At 43.9% G+C, this 16,142-nt stretch overlaps 2 protein-coding genes across 8 annotated transcripts; one reads left to right on the top strand and one right to left on the bottom strand.

Moving 5' to 3' along the window:
- Positions 1–556: 556 nt before the first annotated feature.
- LOC125761010 (acyl-CoA Delta-9 desaturase-like) lies at positions 557–12,727 on the bottom strand. Of its 6 annotated transcripts, none has more exons than XM_049421738.1 (5): positions 12,581–12,727; positions 3,442–3,724; positions 3,014–3,350; positions 2,671–2,856; positions 557–2,421 (listed from the first exon to the last, which is right to left on the bottom strand). In XM_049421738.1, the coding sequence occupies exons 2-5, from the start codon at positions 3,665–3,667 to the stop codon at positions 2,103–2,105; spliced, it is 1,068 nt and encodes a 355-aa protein (XP_049277695.1). In that variant the 5' UTR covers positions 3,668–3,724; positions 12,581–12,727; the 3' UTR covers positions 557–2,102. The 6 variants fall into 6 exon arrangements, with proteins under 6 accessions (XP_049277695.1, XP_049277693.1, XP_049277694.1 ...); XM_049421736.1 differs by lacking the exon at positions 12,581–12,727 and adding an exon at positions 11,515–11,973; XM_049421737.1 differs by lacking the exon at positions 12,581–12,727 and adding an exon at positions 11,713–11,973.
- A 189-nt stretch (positions 12,728–12,916) lies between these two features.
- LOC125761020 (actin-related protein 2/3 complex subunit 3) lies at positions 12,917–16,129 on the top strand. Of its 2 annotated transcripts, none has more exons than XM_049421753.1 (2): positions 12,917–13,307; positions 15,489–16,129. In XM_049421753.1, the coding sequence occupies exon 2, from the start codon at positions 15,534–15,536 to the stop codon at positions 16,017–16,019; it is 486 nt and encodes a 161-aa protein (XP_049277710.1). In that variant the 5' UTR covers positions 12,917–13,307; positions 15,489–15,533; the 3' UTR covers positions 16,020–16,129. The 2 variants fall into 2 exon arrangements, with proteins under 2 accessions (XP_049277710.1, XP_049277709.1); XM_049421752.1 differs by lacking the exon at positions 12,917–13,307 and adding an exon at positions 15,130–15,306.
- The last annotated feature ends 13 nt before the right edge of the window (positions 16,130–16,142 follow it).

Genomic DNA, 16,142 nt, shown 5'->3' with positions numbered 1-16,142 from the left:
GGGGAGTGCGTTTTAGAATGAGCCGTTGCGGGGAGTTGCGTTGTGTTATGTTTTTATTTCCTTCAACACTGATAAAGAATATAAATCCTTTATATCCTGATGACCTTCACCATCATATGGTTAGCATATTTAATATTCGAAAAGAAGTTCAAGTTAAGGAAATGGTGCAAGAGCTCGTACAAAAATACAGCCAACTCGTTCTTACGATACCGCGCTCGGTCTTATCCCTCTGCCCCACAAGATAATTCATCAGTTATGTCCTTACGCGTACATAAAAGTGCGTCTGTGTCATTCAGCCATCTTCACCTCGTTGTTCATTTCACTTTACAAAAGCGAAGAACAGCTTTATACTACTGCTCGGTATATAATGCTTGCATTTTCAAACCATGTCCGTTCACCAAATCATATCACACGGACTCTAACCCAGATTGCGATCGGTAAAGATTTACGCTAGCGACATCCTTCGATAATATATCATTCGCCCAAAGTTCAAAATTTCGGAAAATCGCATATCACGGAAGGGCAAAATGCGAAAAAAAACGAAAGCTAGCAAACATTAAATTGTTTACAGTAACTATGTACTGCAGTCACGCTTCCTGAGTTATCATGACCTTGGTCCAGGGAACCGGACTTCAGGTACAGTAATCAATGCTTACGTCTGTATTCTATATATTCGCTTTTGATTCAATTTTATTTCAAACCCTACACACAAACATGCTTGGATAATTCAGCCGTCTCTTCAATCAATTGAACTGTATGCCTATATCTCCAACTCTGCATCTACTACTGTAATTTGCCCGCTTTGTCACCAGTGCAACAATTTCTGCTGATGCTGGCTTCTTCAATGGAACAACGAACTTTTGCAATCAAACACATTCTCGAAAGCTATAGTGGAGTCTTCCCCACTCGCCACACGCCAAGATAAAAGAACATAACGAACAATTCTGATCCCGAAGAGAAAACGTCCTCGCATGGCCGCGGTAGTACACCGCATAATGTGTGACCCCTCGCAGAGGGAGGAGTTAAACAATAAATTACTAACTTATATCTACGCATATTGAACCACCGAAACAACGATCAACCTGCTTCGGTTTCAGAATTTGCGCCCCCAATCTCCTCTCTCTCTCTCTCTGACTACAAACTATTTAACCAAAAAAAAACTTGCCCACCCCACGCGCCTAACTATACTGGAAAATTCACTAGTTTCCGTTTTAAACCGTGTGTGTGTACATTCGTATTTGTGTGGGGGCATATTACTAATCCAAAAGAAGGATGTGGCAGAAAATGGGAAGCTTATCTCCTCTCAGCGCGCTCATCTTGAAGAACAAAATAAGAAAAAACACTAAACATTTCCTTCTATCACAAAGTAGTTGTCGCTCGCTGTATGCCCACCACTCGACAAAGATGTAAATTTTGACTTCTGCGCCATCTGCAGTTACTTTCACAAAACCTTGCTGTTGGGAGGTGAGTTACTGTTGATCGCTTCAGTTAATCTTTCTGTCACAAACTGGGTTAGATTAATGGATGGATAGATGCCGTGCATTACGATGGAGGCTTCAAACCTTTGTTTCTCCTTCCTACTAACATTACCCTGTTTCCTTTTCAATATCGCATCGATTATCTGCGTGGTACGCCTAGTGGTGCGTAACGACCGGTGCAGTGACAATCTGACCAAAATGTACGGCTTTTAGTTTCCGTTAATGTTTTCCTAATCGGTAGTGCGTTTGGAGTGGGGATGTGTTTTTAAACGTATGTAACTTATGTGAACCAGCCTTTTAGATGTTAAACCATTGCTTCGAGCATTATTTTGTAAATCATCTTCTCCCCTTACCCTCCCCCCCCCTCCCCTTTGTTTATCACTCGCTTCTTCTCAATAGAATTGCGAGTTCCCATCCCCACTATTTGTTGTTCCTCATTCGATTTCTCTTTTCTATCACACAGCATTACAATTTTAGTCTCTCGTCTGCGGTTTCTTCTCCTTCAGCTTCGCATCGAAAATGAGTTTTGAGCTCTCTGAATTCTTCCCAAGATGTTTCAGTACCATCACTCTCCACCATATTGTTCTCGGACGGTGTAACACTACCCTCCTGCTTGCGTTTACTTTAATCCTCCTTCTGGTTGATTATGGTTGCGTGTTTCACCTCGTACTGATCCTGATCCTTGTCGCCCCAGCCCCAGGTCGCGTGGGTACCGTCCCCGGTACGCTTGACGCGCTTCTCCACGATTTCCTGCGAGACCGTCTTCAGATCGTACGCCCAACCAATCTTGGCAAAGAAATCGATGAATGCCGTCGTCAGGTTCATTCGGTAGTTGCCCAGCTCGGCCGTCTTGTAATCCCACGGGAACACGTGATGATAGTTATGCCATCCTTCGCCAAAAGCGAACGAAGCCACTGTGCGATTCTCCGAGGGAGAGATAGACCTAAAGTAAAGAAGGAAAACAAAAACAAAGCTCAATTTATAATTGCTCCTGATAACCAAACAACAAACAAACAAAACACCAAGCAGTGATGGATAAAGAGAAAGGAGAAGGACGGTGAAGGAGGGTGTGGGATCACTGATTTGTTGAATGTTGACTTGAATGTGTTATGGTATTATGTTTGACAGCCCATGGGAAAGTGTGTCTGCTGCTGTGTCTAGCCGGTCGGCCCGTTTGGTAATGATTACTCACTTATCGTACGGCTTATCGCCCCACTTGTGGGCAGCACTGTTCACCAGCCAGGTCACGTTCAGAATGAATGTCCAACGGAACAGCGTGGCAACGAACCACGCATTGGTCCAGGTTTCGTTCCAGAAGTACACCGGAGTAATTGTAGGCAGAACAAAGCAGGCCAGCGGCATCAGAATCATATAGTGTCTGTAAAGAAAAGCCAGTAAGCATTAGTTACCAATCCAATGCATAAACGATTTTCCCATTTAGGACACAATCCAAACAAAAAAAAACTTGCCCACCCAAATTTCAAATGAATTTCATCATACAGTGCAACACTGCTGCATCTTCTTCAAATACTTACTTGCGTTGGAAGCGCAGCACAGGGTCGCTTTCTAGGTCAGCAATGTCCAGCTGCTTGCCCTTGGCGATGACTTCCGGGTGCTTACGACACAGCAGCCAACCGATGTGCGAGAAGAAGAATCCACGGGTGGCGTTATGCGGATCGGCATCGGTTTCCGAGTACTTGTGGTGCACCCGATGATCACGGGCCCAATGCAGCGCACAGTCCTGGAACGCGATCGTGTTAAACACGGCCAATATGATACGCAGGGGCAGCTTCGCCTTGTATGATCGGTGGGCCCACAATCGGTGAGCTCCCGCCGTAATTCCCAGCCCGGATACGACGTACAGTACAAATGCTGGAGAAAAGCAAAACCGAAACGAAGCTCATCAGTATGAAACATTTAACATCCCGCCCGTATGATAAAAGAGGACATCAAGCACACTTACCGAATGCGATAGTATAGAGACGGGCCGAAGTCAACATAAGAAAGGCACCGTAAATAGCGGCCAGATGAAGGTAACCAAATGCAATTACGTTCCTCCAAACCAGCTTTATCTTGCGCTTTTCTGCACGCTTCAGAGGGGTCACATCCTTCGCCAAACCTCCGTCGATCGTTTCGGCGTCAAGCTCGTTCAGTACGCCGGTTGCCTCAACAGTTGCGTTCGGGGCCATCTTTGTCCCTTGACCTTTTTTCTCCCTTTAAGTTTCTACCGACCTTCAAGCCGCGAGCTAAAACGAAGAGAAAATCAGAAATCGAATTTAATGATAACCTTGTTAAACGCACTACCAACGCTGATCCGGTTATTATCTGTGTTGCCACTGCGGATATATTTTTCCCTGACACGGGGTATAATAGTGTGAATTCAGGAGTTTTCTTCGCTTTCTGCTTTCTGCATACAATGCAAAAAAAAGGTCAGGGCCATCGATGAGTCGCAGCAATAGAACCAGCGGAGAACCCGTGCTAATCGATAATATTCACAGCAATATGACGGACAAAAATATCATCACTTGAAAATCGCATTTTCGCTGCGTGTTGCATATTGATTTTCATTTAAAACCGCTGTGGAGAAGCCCTTTTATAGACGAAAAACTTGTTTTAAATGTTTATACATATTCAATCATACTTATTATTGCGATTGGTTCGTTCTAATGAAGATGATCAACTACTTTGATACGTGCGCTAATTTTCCACGGCCTAAAGGGTGTGAATTTTATTATCACACCCTAGGCTACATAACTACACACCTATTACCACTTAGAGTTGGCTGTCGATAGCCTCGCTACGGGTAAGGAAAAATCACTTAGAAGCATATCACAACCACCCTCGCTCTTCTAGACACACCCTAACCCATTGCACTACAGCTCCAGGGTTTTACGGCGCGTGCATTATTAAGGAGCAACAGATGGTTTGGAGAATGGGAGTCTACACGCACAGCCAATATTTAAACGGAATGGTGGTCAATTTCCTGTGGGAATTTACAGGACATGATCCACTGCCTTGTAGCGCATGTAGCGATTCTTTATCATTTAATCTATTATTAAATAAATACCGACACATAGAAACACCATATGTTAATCCTATCGTTTGTCCATAAAATCAGTAGTGATTTGTTTAAAAAAAAACAATCAAACCATTTACACCAATCAATTCGAAAAGACAAAGAACCTATCAACCAAACGCAACCAACAACGCACGCAACGTACTCGCGCGAGGCTAGTTGAGACGCAAACGCAAACGGAATGAATGAAGGTGGATTTTGTACGCCCCATCGCGTTAAGAGCGAAATTAGAGACGCAATTCCAAATGCTACCATTAGCAGAATTATAGTAAAACACTTACACTAAACGCAAAACAACAATGTTGGTAACTATAAACTTTTCCACACAGGCTTTTTTTTGTTTCGCCAGCTTTGCACTAAACTTTAATGGCAAAACTACCCCAAAATAGCACGACTTCGTTGTTTCGGTTCCTGAGCAGTTTTAGTAGAACCCGGGTACTGGCATTGGTCTGCTGCAGCACACTGATGGAAAAGCTGAAAACGATGGCAAAATTGTGCAAACAAGAAGTTTCGCTCTGCTCTCACCCGTTGGGAAAACACACAATCACCACCGCCAGAAGGGATGACTCTCTACCGTGCAAGGTTATGGGAGGACCAGACCGACAATTCGGACTGTTAACGTTAAGAGGCAGCGCGATGTAGGGAATGCGTTCAGCAAATAGAAAAATCGGTTAAATGTTTTATGATACAAATTATGTAAACAAAGTTTTCCGATCGAACCGGTCCATACATTGGCGATTATAATTAGATACCTTTCTGGCTATACTTTTAGCTCTCCGAAATTTTGCACAAGGTTCTCTTACTCTCCTATCTAGCGTAAAACTTCTCCCGATACATCATATGGAAAAATTGGAAACTAAGCAGCATTCAGCAGAGAACGCGCGGAAAACCAGCAGAGAAAATCTCACCCTTCCCATCGGTCATCCATTCGGTGTGTCTGTGCTGCGCGTTGCCAGGGATCGATAAAATGGAAAGGGAGACCGACATGATGTCGTCGCGCCTATCTCTTCCCAGTCCCATTTACACCCACACGCTCCTCCGTCTCGGCCGGACGATGCGACGGTGCGAAAATCGATATCACGTCCAAGAATTGGGTGGGTTGGTTAGGATGGAATGGGACACGATGTTTGTTCCTAAGGATAGTAAACACAGCTGATTCCATTTTCCCGTGAAAGTGAGCTAGATGCAAGATTTCTGTTGATGATCTCTTTATCTTTAGTTTGCAGACCCACTTCTATGGGACATTTTTTCTATCTCCGAATAAAGCTAGGCACGTTTCATGTTAGTCCATAAAAAAGAATAGAAAAAAAACTACAACCATATTCTTAATTAACTACTGTTAATGACCATAAAAGACCACCTGTAGTGTTCCTTTTTCTCTTTTCAACTTCGTTAATTCAGCTGAAGAACCAACGAGGAAACAGTGCTTTCCATGCTATGACGCACTTCACTTTTAAACTTTACAGCCAGGTGGTTTTTTTCTGATTTTAAAAGTTTAAATATTAATTAAAGCGTCCAACTATCTCATTAACGCATTTGAGAGAACCGACACCAGTACCGAAGTGTTCCAGGAAGTTTCACATTGGTTTACTGATATACGTCACTGCTCCTTAAGTATCACCCATCATCGTCAAAAACCTAAGCGTTCTTCCTGATAGCGATTAGCTTATTAACATTCTGCGCAAACGGTTTTGAAACTGTCGCAGTGTATGATGGCCACGTGCGAACGCTTCGCCTTTTGCGCACCATTGCGATAATCACCAACTGCAATGTATTTCCCACAAACCCTCTTTGGCGTTGGGCAAATGATCAATTAAACAAACAGTCATGATTAATCATTTACGGCACATCGAACGTCATCAAACCATATCATCGCTTACAGCGTTTGAATATGAATGAGAACATTTCCTTTCATGGCTGCAGATGTCCAAAAACTGAAACTACGTTTTGTTGGAACACAACAACCATAGTTAAAGTTCTGGCGCAAATCGTGAAGAACAATTATATATAATGCTTGAAAGATTCTAATAACTTACATTTAAAAAATGTGAATTTGAAGAAGGTTTGCCGATTCCTGGGTGTTATGTTTGGAAGAGTTAATCCTACACTATCACCACGATCAGGTCCTATACCATCACTATTTTTATTTTTAAAAAAGTACCGTTGCCAATTTGACTCTGCCAAAGTACCAAAAATATATACTTGTTGGCAATGACGGTCGTACACCTCTTGAATGCGCCACTACCATACAGTGTTAAACCACGTTGTGTGATGTGTTAAACTCCTAACCTGTGAAAACCAGAAGTACACGTTCAGTTCACTACCACTTTAACCGTTCCAAACTCTAGCAAAGTCAAGCAGATACTAAAACGCCCATCAGCAAACCATGTCCTAAGCAAACCAGGGCTCTTGTGTCACAATCAACCTCGTCAGCACTAATTCTCGCACTATTCGTGAGGTGAAAGTCATCCCCAACGCTGATAAGACCCGATGATGTCTACGTCAGGGACTATAACTTTGACGACCCTCACCATTCCGGAGGGGTCACACAACGAGAATAATGTTGCGAAAATTCTTGTTGTTATTCGTGTGTAGTGCCGTTTGCAGGTGCACGTTGCGAGGCACTGGCGTGGCACGCGGCTCTAGTGCTTAGTGATCCCGACTGATCACGTCAAATCGGCCTCATTGATCGGTGTGTGATCACTGTCGGGGATCTGGCGCGATATTTCTGCCACAACAACGTGACGCTACCCCCGGGTCGAGTGGTGTCTGTTACTGTGTGGTTCATGCGCTCCTCTGTTGACGAATCGAAGCAGCTCAATTACCCACCGCTCCCTGGCACACCACCGCCCTGTGAGGTCAATTAGGAGCTGCCGTCAGCTGATCATCTTCGCAAGCAAAAACGGTTATCAGTGTCTGATAGTGGAATGACGGGTATCGTTACAGTGCCCTTTATAGTGCACTTGACCACGTTCATCTTCAGAGGCAGATTGTTAAGCAATTTGGGAAAATTCAGATCCATTCCGTCCTATTTGTCGCACGTCCCATTCAATCCGCAATCACTTTTTCGCTAGCCACAATGCGAAAGAGAAACACAATCTTTCGAACATTATGCGGAACAAAACGATCGTCAGCATCAGCTCACTGTCACGTGTTTCAGTTTCCTCCCGGAACGTTCTCTTACCGCGCTCGGCTGCAGTGATTGCGCTTAAAGCTTTTTGCGAGCGGCTGAGCAATGTTTCATATGCTATAGCTTTGTTTGCATTCATGTTGCCAGCACAATGCATACATATCACCAGCGAACTCAATGCACGATCAACGCGAAATCAAATTAGGCTTAACCTCATGTTTCCAGATTCCTACAACAGAACGGCATATAAATCAGCAGACAATGGGAACTTTGGGGAAGGAGGTGTTGAAAAAAGAGTGAAGATGATCTTTCGCTCGGTAGGATTTTATAAATAAATTAAATTCGCGACAGATTTATAACTATCCAGTTTATCAAATCGTCGAGAATATTGGACGCCTGTTTTGCTAATAAAAATGCTACGAAAACTTCGACACAAGATTCTACAAAAAGAAGCAACCAATTAGAATGAAGCTAAATAGAAACGCAATAAGAGATAAGAACATTCAAACATACATTTTTTTGTCAAAGAGAATACATTAAAACGAAATAGAGAGACCATATTAGCTTAAAAAAACACTATATTAGCGAACAAAAAATATAAAGGCTTACAATATACAGACAGCAAACTGTATATGCCAGATTTGGCTTATCTCGTGTTTAATGCAAATGGCAAACCAGAATGGGCTTGTTAGGCGAAATAAACATGTGTCTACTTTTTTCCCTTTTTTCGCTGGACGGCTTTAAAAGAGATCTGGAAATGATGGTTGGTTGTGTGCTTTACATAAAAAAGTACACTGTCCCATTGGACATAACATTATGGACGTTTTTTGTACATGGTTTTGATGTACAAAACAAAACAAGATCAGTTAAATTTTATCTTCTTAGAAAACACCAGACAAAGACAGGTGAACTACACAGCGGGACAATCGTACACATCTAACGAAACCCTTCGATTGCAAAGTCTGCAGGGCAGTGTAGCATGCAGAAACGTGCCTCTTTCCACACAGCTTGCGGCTGATTGTTGGCGCAACTCACGCAAATATGCGTGCTGACCATACTTCATCTGCCGACCGGCTTGTTTCTTCGTAAGCAAACGTAAGCTTGTTGCACTTTTGCCGGCATTTATAACGCGTGTAACGTTACATCGCACACTCAGAATGAAATGGAAGTTGCTCTAGTTGCATTTTTCTTTTGCCCCTTACCTGAAAGCCCTTCGCACTTCAAAATATTTTGACATGGCCGGTCTGTCTGTGACCGGTGTGCTTTTTTAACTCCCCTGTTTTGTTGGGGTTTTCTTCTCGCACACGTTCACAATCGATAGGTTTTCTTCCAAAGCCAACTGGTACAACAGTAAATAGCAAAGTCAGTTTTCGGTTAGCAAGCGTTATTCAGCTTGTACTGCGGTACACACCGTCTGCCTAAAACGATGAACAAAGCGTAAACGAAATATAACGACAGACTGTGCCAAACTATTGACGGGTTTGATGAAATTACTACACGATTTTCTTGCTCCAGGCTCAATCGTGTCACGGAGCACAGGCACTCCTCCGAAAGCGAAAAATTAGCACAATTTCCATTTCACCATGGCAACACACACAGCGGATCAGGGTGCTTCCTCTATTTCCATTTTCGTTCCAAATGGTGGCCTACAAAAAAAAAGGGCACACAACCAACACCAATTCGCTCTGGATGCTTTGATCAAAAGCTACGAAAGCGCCCAAAGAACACCAAATAAGGGGAAACACATTTTTATGCTGCACAGTTAACCCTCGCTAAAATAAGTCCAATAATTTAATGCTCTTCCTACATAACCACACATGTGCAAACATTTCCAGTGCGAGCCAACGAAACGGAAAGCGTGTTCGTTCGCCATCACTGGGTTTGTTCGATGGGAGAGTGGGTACATCAGGTTACCTTTCACACGATTAGGTAAACTAAGAAATGCTATCAAAACTAACAATCCTCGATTGCCGAGGATAGGGAAGGAGCGATGCAATATGCTAGACTACACACACTGCATTACATTACACAGCCACAAACACACATACACACATTCCGCTTGTGAACGAGGCTGCAAGTGCTCACCTGTTGCTTATGCAACGCGCTGCACTGCATTTTACATATTATTTTATCTGGTTTTTCACTTTGGGAACAACACCGGTGCGCTGTACCATTTCCTGCCTTGTGTAGTTTAAAAAAACTGTTGAATTCAACAATTTCCCATTTAATACATCAAAAATTCGCCAGAGATGGCGAAAGAACAAAAAGATGGTAATCCGGATCGCTTCCAGTATTCTATCGAGAGGAACTCGTATTTGTTTAGTATAAAAAAGGGGTTTTATTTTATAACGCGTACAAAGTAAACCAGCTGTCCAGCTGCTGAAATGGAATTTGCAAACAAAATCCAATCCAATCACTCATCTCTTTCGCGTATAGTATACGCGTTCTGCGAGATGCGATCAACATTAGCAAGTAGGTAAGGTAGGTAGGTTCAGCATCCCATTAAAAAAAATCCACATAACCGTGCCTTAGTTAGATGTGCGAACGACATACATCAGCCAAACAGTGTGTAAAAATAAAACCAATTTAGCTTCTCCGAAGCAACACACATCCGTCCAATACAACAGCAGGAGCGCAATCTGCATTTTTTTAACGCTCGGTAATGGGTGCTCTATTTTTGCAAACCCGTACGGATCGATCTTTCCGTGTGGCCAGTCGGCACATGGGACACAGGCGTGATACAAACAACGTTCGGGGGCGGACGTGGGGAATGTTGCTTCCGTTGCCAAACAGAGAATGAATGGCAAGATATTTAAACAACCGTCCATCGCGCCAGCACATATACACACTTCCGTTATCTACAAAGAGTTCAGATACGATGGAACATACATTTAGTGTTTGATATCACGTACATACAATATGCTGCAAATACTAAGCCTACCGAAACGCTTGCGTTCTCGTTGAGTTGGTTCTGGTTAAGTAACCTTGGCAACTGGAGTATGAGATACGTTTTTTTCCATACCTGTTAATCCGTTCCCCCCCCTCCCCCCCCCCCCAGGGGTTGATGATGCAGATACTTATTTATTGTGCCAAATGGTGATCCAATCTATGGCAGAATGCATTTATTGTCAAGTGTGACACACTCGTGGTACCCCGGCTTTTCGCTATCGATTTCTCATTCCAGAGGAGATAATGGAAGCTGTTTCGCACCTTCGTACAGTCGAAAACGGTAGAAGCAGGTGGCAGAATGCTATCTTTTGCACAGACAATCCATGCACCACCCCGCGCATTGCCAAGGTGCGTTCGTGCTGCAACTCATGCTCTCTCCCCGCATTGTGTTCTCTTCGAGGGACACTGTTTTCCATGGCCAACAGCGCTTCTTTTTTTACGTAATATCGCATCATTTTTCACACTGTCTCAGGCTAGCGGTGAAATATGACCTACAACTCACCTCTCTCGGATGATCAAGGTGGAAACACGCTCCGGACACTAAAGCGGAACACACAGGAAAACACGACGTGTAAAGTTTTGTCAGGGAAATACATCTTTGTATTCAAAAAAAAGAAAAGATCGAGAACATCTTCCACGTCATTACCGTGTACCAGGGAAAGGTGGCTCCTTTGTAGGAAAAAAGGTTATAACAATCGATTTCTCTCCGATGTTTTGGGCGAACCAGCAAAATCGGCCAACTCTCAGTCCCGCACGCACATTGACAGAGCGTGAATCGACCAACCGGAACAAGGGGTGGCGGAGCAGGGATGTCGCATTTTCGTGGCAATCGCAATGTTTTGTGTCGTAAAGCTACAAACAACGATGTAAAACCAGCTCACCACTTCTGCTTCGTTCGGGATTAGGAACCACTTTCCGATGGCGGTTACTGTTTGGCACTATCCGAAATCTGGCACCTGGACGCGTCTACGCTTTTCTCGCCAAATCACACTATTTTCCCATCCGCACACAATGGAAGTAGCAACACAACAAGCACGGAAAAACCACTAACACACTTTAAAAATAGACTAGGTTATTACCAGAATGTGTAGAGATTGGAAGGAAAGTGTTTCTCCTTCACTGCCTGCTAAGGACTGAAAACTGATTTTCCGAAAGGACGATCCAGCCGCAAAAAACTTCCACACCTTCGGAAGTCTTTTTTTTCTACTGCTTCCGTTTACCGGCTGCAAAGCACAGGCCGCACCAAAAACAGATGTTGCGGATGAAGCGCTGTATGCTGCTGCTATTGACGGTTGACACTTCGTCGAACTGAACTGGTTAGAATGGAGCGCGGAACGTTATATATGATGAAAGCACGCGTTAGATTCGCATCATGGTTGTGTTGGAGTACAAGCCCTCTACATCGCCCCACAAAAGAGGGCTTATGTGTGTTTGTGTGTGACTGTGCCCTGTCTGATCATCCCCATCACGTCATCCGGCAGCATTTGCGTTTCGTTTGCGAATTGTTCTACGAATTGTACCGAAGGGGCGCACACAGGTGGGAGGGTGTCAGCGCAAACGATCCTACGCTATCAGCACGAAGTCCTGAGTCTCCTTCAATCAGGAAACCACGCCGCGCGCATACACACGTCAGCCGCCGTGTGTGCGGGAACGAGACGCGAAACGTTAGCAACAACCGTACGGTAAGAAAGTGAAGGCGAAAAACTGGCTTTCCAACCGGCACCGGTCCAGCCATCTCTGGTCTACCATTCCGCACCAATACTGCGCGCTTTCCTTCCCGAGGATTAGCCAGATCCTCTTGACCACGACCATGTTCTTATCAGCAAAAAGGGAGGATTTTCACAGCGGTAACCCCACAATTGTGCTTTCACCCCGGGACAATCACGACGGTGCGCACGTACTCATTTTTCTTTCTTTTTTTTTTTAGAATCACCCCCTCATGCTTACCTTGATCGTGCTTATCAATATTTGGCAACCACCGGTCCAAAACAAATGCCAAATCGGTCGATGATGATCCAGGTTCACTCCCACAGCGTTGAATGCGAAAAGCAAACTATTGTTCCCACTTTCCTAAAGCACCGCAGTAGAATGCAGCACCAGAAAAATCCGAAACGCTCGCACTGCCCAGCACTGCAAGTACTTTTCACAACCGTGCACTGTAAAGAGTTAAACGAAAATGTACCGGTTTCGACGGGGGGAAAATGTGCGAAATCGTACGATACATCGGCCGCCGTTTGGTTGCTACGATTGTACACGCACACACGCGCACACCGAACCGCGTGCATGGGAGAGTATTGGTATCGTTGTCCACCCGACGATAAACTAGCTTATTTTATTCGCGAATTGTACGACCCAACTGTAACTTGCAGCGTACGATGTGAAGTGGGTTTTCTACCAAATTCCGAATGTCTTTTCCTATTTCCATGGAGATGGACTTTAGCACTATTGATCTGTTAGCTGCATTGAAGTAGGATAGATTATCGAGTGATACAACATCTGCAATTAAACGCTGTTCTCAATCGAGTTTGTCACGTAGCAAACATTTACATTAGCTTTGGCGGAGGACAATAACAAATACTTCAATTGAGCGCTAGATAGTCGAACCTATTTTAATCCGTTCGAAGCGACCTGAAGCGGATACCTCAACCCGATAGCGATTGAAGATTGTAATCCGGTAAATCTTGTTGGTGCCAATTTTCTTGTTTTCTTCTTTTGTTAGGCTCAAGCTTAACGTTAAATCTTGGTGCGTTTTTATCAGTTCGCTTGTTATTATGGGTATGATATCACCGCAAAACATCCACCAAACACGTGTTTAAAAAAACATTTAGTAAGGGTAAGCCCCAATGGCTGCGTAAACCAAAACAAAACGTTCTCACGCGTAATTTTAAGAGAAAAACCGATGGAAGGAGACTTGGTTTTGTGCGCTCGTTCCGTCCGGAAGCTAAAGGCAAAGGATCTCGAGATAAGGGTTTGTTTTCGCCTTTTGCTATCTGCAATCTGGCTTATTACGCGATTGTCCATCGCAGGTGTGCTTTATCTTTTCGCTCGATACGCCCGATGATTGGTGCTATGATTTATTGTTGAATGTGCATGCAATGTGTATCACGCGCTTGGCAAGTGAAAGAATTTCATGATAACGCAAAATAAGACGCTAGAAATGCGCGTAGTGAATTATTCGTGAGCTCAAAGTCAAACTAAGTGGACGTCACAGTTTGCACGTTTGGCGGCATAGAAAGGGCTGGGTCACGTGTAGCGTGTAGAATTGTTTCACGATCCGGATTCATAACGCACACTTTTTCCTCACTGTTTACATCGCGTCATTTCAATCTCTAAACATTACTATCAATCGTCGTCATTGGAAATATACTGAACGAATTATGCGCAATTGGTGGTGCCAAGTTTGCGCGTATGATTAATGTAAAAAACGTGAGCCAAAGGTGGTGGGTTTTCGAATTGTTTACAGGAGCGATTTCCATTGTTTCCTTGCAGCAAAGCGCCAGCAAAGTTTTGAGACAGTCATGCTAAAGCTAGAGCAGTTGGATATTTAGATGTTGTTATATTTTTTGCACACAGCAAATTAGCATGCAGACAGGGTAGGAAGATTTGCCGGTTGCCATCAACGATGTGTGCGCAAACGAGTCGACTAGTGGTGTACATCGAAATCGGCTGTTGTTTGTTGATCGAATGAAAAGCGTGCGAGCGAAGGAAACCGGTACGCACCGAAAGAGCGAAACCAACAGACGGCAAGAACACAACATCACGCCATTCATTGCCATTAAATTCTTCGCTGGACGCGATTTCATGCCGCTGCCGTTGAGTCATAAAACCGCGACATCATCGCACAAATACACGCAGATGGTATGTGCCCTAACGGGCGATGCGTCCCGGGTGCATATGTTAAAGCGTGCACGTGTTGTATGACGTGGTACGATGCGTTGCTATTGACCTTCATAACAGCTCGCGCCATTTCCGATGCTCCTTGAACCCTTGATTTCTGTATGCCTCACGCTATCGTCTGACCCACCTCGTTCGGTTTGTTTCGTAAAGGATGATGCGATACAGCTTTGCCGTTGGCTAAGAAAGAGTGCAAGTTGCGTGGTCATTGCATAATAACCCTAACGCTGGAATACGTGTCCCCTGTAGGGTTAGAACGCATAGATTTGTCATCTGCACTTTGGCTGACTACAATTACGTTGCCACATTCGGAAGCATATGCTCAGGGCGTGCTGTTTGAAGCAATGCTGATAAATGTTTAGGTGCAATTAGATTGTTCTATCTGAATGGTTAATGAGAAGTGTTCAGAAACCCTTAAAGCAGAATGGCAAATGCATATGTGCCGAATTTATCACAATTCAGTTGATAAAACATATTTTCCATCACGTTACATCAAGATTTTAAATTTCGTTTTGTGTAGAGTTATGTTTTATGCTAAGTATGATTTGTTGGCAGCACTGGCGGGAACTGTCATGTCAAATTTCAAAATGTCAAAATACAATGAACGGCCGGACCTGGTTTATTCATCTTTTTGACGTAGGTTTGTGTTGAACTGGCAAAACAATTGAAGAAAAACGCAATCAACGTTCCCAAAAGTTTGCGCTGTAGGTTCAATTCAAGTCAATAATAATCAGTGAACAGTGGCAAAGGCTGTGTAAAATACTGCTAGTACAATGCCGGTAAGTTTGGCAATCTATTGCACACAGTCTAATAAATGAGACCAATGTGCGATATTTTTCGACAGTGTTTTCTGGATAGCATTAGTCATCATGTGTATAGAATGTGTGTTGGGGTGTGTCGTTGATATTGCGATAATTTTAATAGATAACAATGTCGGTATGTTTTCACTTCCACATTGCAGGCATACCATTCGCAAATAAAGGATTACTCTCAATCCGTGGGAAATATGGCCATTCTCCCCATCCGGACGCAGGCCCGTGGACCTGCACCTGTGAACCCTGGCCTGGAGCAAGACATTATCGATGAAACGCTGTACTACTTCAAAGCCAATGTATTCTTTCGCACGTACGAGATCAAGTCCGAGGTGGATCGGGTCCTCATCTACATTACCCTCTATGTGACGGAGTGTTTGAAGAAACTGCAGCGATGTTCGAACAAAAATCAAGGTCTGCAGGAAATGTACACGCTGGCCATTTCCCGATTTGACATTCCGGGCGAGGCGGGCTTTCCGCTAAATGCCGTTTACGCACGACCGAATTCATCGGCTGAGGGCGAATTGATGAGACAGTATTTGCAGCAGTTGCGCCAGGAGGTGGGCATCCGTGTTTGCGAACGTGTATTTTCCGGGGAGGACGGTAAGCCGAACAAATGGTGGCTGTGTTTCGCCAAGAAGAAGTTCATGGACAAATCCCTATCCGGACCGGGTCAGTAAGGCGATACGGCGTCATCCGCTAAAAGGGACGGACTTTTTATTACGTATTTGCATTTTTGTCCCTATCAATTTCCTTTTAAAAATAGAATAAATTCTGCATAAGTTCTCTACGGATTGGCTTTT

The sequence above is a fragment of the Anopheles funestus genome, chromosome 2RL, assembly GCF_943734845.2.
Source record: "Anopheles funestus chromosome 2RL, idAnoFuneDA-416_04, whole genome shotgun sequence".
Classification (NCBI taxonomy): domain Eukaryota; kingdom Metazoa; phylum Arthropoda; class Insecta; order Diptera; family Culicidae; genus Anopheles; species Anopheles funestus.
The sequence above is the reverse complement of the archived record's forward strand: the minus strand, read 5'-3'. Positions and strand labels throughout refer to the sequence as shown.